This window comes from Orycteropus afer, unplaced genomic scaffold (genome assembly GCF_000298275.1).
Source record: "Orycteropus afer afer isolate SDZICR_OR568_19922 unplaced genomic scaffold, OryAfe1.0 scaffold00007, whole genome shotgun sequence".
Lineage (NCBI taxonomy): Eukaryota > Metazoa > Chordata > Mammalia > Tubulidentata > Orycteropodidae > Orycteropus > Orycteropus afer.
Window position 1 is genome coordinate 19,067,341 of NW_006921594.1, and position 3,682 is coordinate 19,071,022.

General features: G+C 38.8%; 1 protein-coding gene across 1 annotated transcript in view; it reads left to right on the forward strand.

The window, feature by feature from the left end:
- Nucleotides 1–3,682, forward strand: part of RSBN1L (round spermatid basic protein 1 like) — a 131,054-nt gene that overhangs the window by 104,191 nt on the left and 23,181 nt on the right. The window contains exon 6 of the mRNA XM_007944722.2: nt 1,401–1,568. Coding sequence (XP_007942913.1) covers nt 1,401–1,568 — 168 coding nt within the window. The remainder of the gene's footprint in view (nt 1–1,400; nt 1,569–3,682) is intronic.

Genomic DNA, 3,682 nt, shown 5'->3' on the forward strand with positions numbered 1-3,682 from the left:
CGAACCCAGGAGAGAGGTGGTGGGTGCTTTGGGAGGAACGGTTGGAGAAAGGGCTGGAGGGAGGCAGCATGTCTGGCCTGGCAGGGATAGGCCTTGGGTTGTTGATGATGCCTCTGTCTTCCTCTTGTGGGATTAGAGGAGGTCAGAACATGTGGCCTCCTTGTCCTTTTTGTACGATGAATATGTCGTTAGTCTTATCAATTTCCTCATATTTGGCTTTGTTGGTTGGTGTGTAAATTCAAATAATAGTCATATTAATTAGTCTTCTTTATGGATGTGTGGATATTCTATCACTGACAGCATTGCATTTCAGGATAGATCTTGAAATGTTCTTTTTGACTATGAATATGATGCTATTTCTCTTCAATTTGTTATCCTAGCATAGTAGACTCTATGATTGTCTGACTCAAAATAAATGGCCAGTATCAGTGCTTTTCAGTTCACTAATGCCTGGGACATCCATCTTTATGTGTTTTGTTTCATTTTTGATGACTGCCAATTTTCCTAAATTCATACTTTGTATATTTCATGTTCTGATTATTAACGGAAATTTGCTGCTTTCTTTCTAATTTTGCCACATCAGCAGCTTTCGCCCCTGAAAGTTTCACTCTGTCCGTGTCATTAAAGTCAACTCCACTTTGAGAAGCCAGCTCTTCCTATTTTGAGTGCCTTCTAACCTGAGGCCACATCTTCCCATACTATGTATGACAGTGTTCCACTGCTATTCATAAGGTTTTCACTGGCCAGTTTTTTCAGAAGTGAATTGCCAGGTCCTTCTTCCTAGTCTGTCTTAGTCTAGAAGCTCCACTGCAATCATTCTACCATAGGCGACCCTGCCAGTGTTTGAAATACCAGTGGCCTAGCTTCCAGCATCAAAGCATCACACAATACATACGCTACAACAGTACAACTAACTGATGGACTAGTGGTGGATTGCCTACAGTACTTGGAACTGTCTAGTAGTGTGTGTAGTGTGTGTTCTATAAATGTTGAATTGAAAAGTTACCTGTTTATGCCATATATATTCTGTGTTGGTCATGTGATCTGAGTAGGGATATGATCCTACAAACTGCAGGTAAAAATTCAGGGTATAAGGAAAACTGTTGGAACCCACCATCTGTAATTTATCCAATTACATATTTCCTTACAACTGCCATTTTATGAGGAGTATCTTAGGGAAAGAGGATTGTTTTCATGTTTTTGTTCATGTTTGTATTTGATCATTTTAAAAATAGAACTTGATTTGGAAGCAGGTGAATTCAAATTTCCTTTTGTCTAAATTGTGTGATTACTAAATGTCTCATGGTAGTGAAGCTTGAATGAATACACCTATGGTAGAGGATGTCTGCTTTGTTGTGTGTATAGATATGAAAAATTTTTTTTTTTTTTTTTGGAAACAGAACTACCAATGAAATAAAAAACCTGCAGTACCTACCTCGAACCAGTGAGCCCCGTGAGATGCTCTTTGAAGACAGGACAAGAGCCCATGCAGATCATATAGGCCAAGGTTTTGAACGACAGACTACAGCTGCTGTTGGAGTGCTGAAGGCTGTTCACTGTGGAGAGTGGTATATATTTACCGCTTCTATTTTAATGAAAGATTTTCTTGGCATCTAAAATTTTTCTTGAAATGTTTCTCAGCAGTTTCTTTTTACCTTGGAGAAAAGTAGAATTCCGCCCCCCCCCCATATTTACATACCTGTAATTGTAGTTTTACTGCAGAAAATTTTCATTTGCTAGAATTTAGTCTTAGGCATTTGGTGTTTGACTGAAATAATATTTTAAGTGACTGGAAGGTTGGTGGTTTGAACCTGCCAGTCACTCTGCAGAAGATGAGGCAGTCTGCTTCCATTAAGATTTATAGCCTTGGAACCCCTTGGGGGTTGCTGTGAATCAGAATTGACTCAAGGGCAGTGAGTTTGGTTTTGAGAGAGAGAAGCTAAAAGGAAAACTAAGGTTCACCAGCTGCTTTCTATTTGCCACTTTATAAGTGTCACACCCCATTCAATCTTTTCAACTATTTTTTGGCTCATATTTATCACACAAAGAAATTGAGGCTCCAGGCTTTCAAATAGCTCTTCGTCAGTCACTTGTAAGTCATAGAACTGAGAATGAATCCAGATCTCTCTGACTCCAGACTCTTGATTTTCTCTCTGCTATTCTACCTAACTGTGCCTTTCTAAGGTTTTGTATTTGTCTATTATATATTTGTTTGTCTTTCTATATTCATTATTTCCATTTCTGCTTATAATTTTCATTTTTAATACTTTGACAGATTAAAAAATGTATAATTCTCTTTAATATGCTGAAGATGTTATGCCATGCATTAAGAAACTTTCCATTTATTACATGGATAAAACACATACAACAAAGCTCTATATATTTATACTTACAGGTTTGCTTAGTTAGATTTTGGTTTTTAAGATTGAGTATCGTCTGGCTAAGAAACATGAGTTGGAATGTAAAATTTTGCTTATTAACACAGTTGAATTAGATACAAAGTATGTAAGAATCTTTTCTATATAAAAAGAAGCAATCTTTACTCCTGAAAATAAAATGTAGATAAGGAGCTCTGGTGGCATAGTGGGTAAAGTATGTGGTTGCTAACCAGAAGGTTGACAGTTCAAACCCACCAGTGGCTCTGCAGGAGGGAGATAAGGGAATCTACTTTCATAAAGATTTACAACCTTGGAAACCCAGTGGGGTCGCCATGAGTCAGAATTGACTCGATGACAGTGGGTTTTTTCATAGGTAAATATTCCTGCTTCAGAACAGCTTTAGCCATTGTTTAGCTCTCTACTAAGATCTATTGCCGTGTAGTCGACTCCAACTCATAGCAACTCTATAAGACAGATTAGAACTCCCCTGCAGAGTGGCTGGTGGGTTTGAACCACTGACCTTTCAGTTACAGCCCAACACTTTACTCACTGTATGTACCACCAGGACTCTTAGTTCTCGCTTAAGATTTTTTAACTGTTGTTGGTATATGCTTTATTCTTCACTTTAGATTTACCTTGAGGGTATAGATTGTGCCTTCCCTTTCATAGGACTACCATGTTGTTGTTGTTAATGTGCCGTTGAGTCAGCGCCGACTCATAGAGACCCTGTCCTTGGGTTGCTGAGGCAGTATCACTACAGAAGTAGATTGCCCAACCTTCCTTCCGAGGAGTGGCTGGTAGGTTTGAACCGCCAACCTTCTGGTTAGCAGTCAGGTGCCTTAGGCACTATGTTATCAGAGCTCCTAGGACTACCATAGGTGCCCCAAAATGTTTATTGAATAAAAAACTACATCTATGGCTTGCCATTTCACAATGAAAAGGACTATTGCCAAATTAATATATCAGATGGCCAGGTTTATAAATATGCTAGGGGCAGGCTTTAAAATGAGATATTGCAGTCTATGCATTTTATCATTGTTGTACAATTTGCTTCCTATCCAGATGCTTCTTTAATCTCTTACCATTAAAGATAGCCAAAAAAAAAAAATTACACCTGCTAGGAGGTCTTTAATAACTATGATGCAGACATGGTCTGTGATCCCTTTATTATTATTCCTTGCTGCTAAATTGTGCTATACTAAGGAAGTCAAAGGAGCTCAGGTAGCATAGTGCCTAAGGCACTTGACTGCTAACCAGAAGGCTGGAGGTTCAAACCCACCAGCCACTCCTCGGAAGGAAGATGG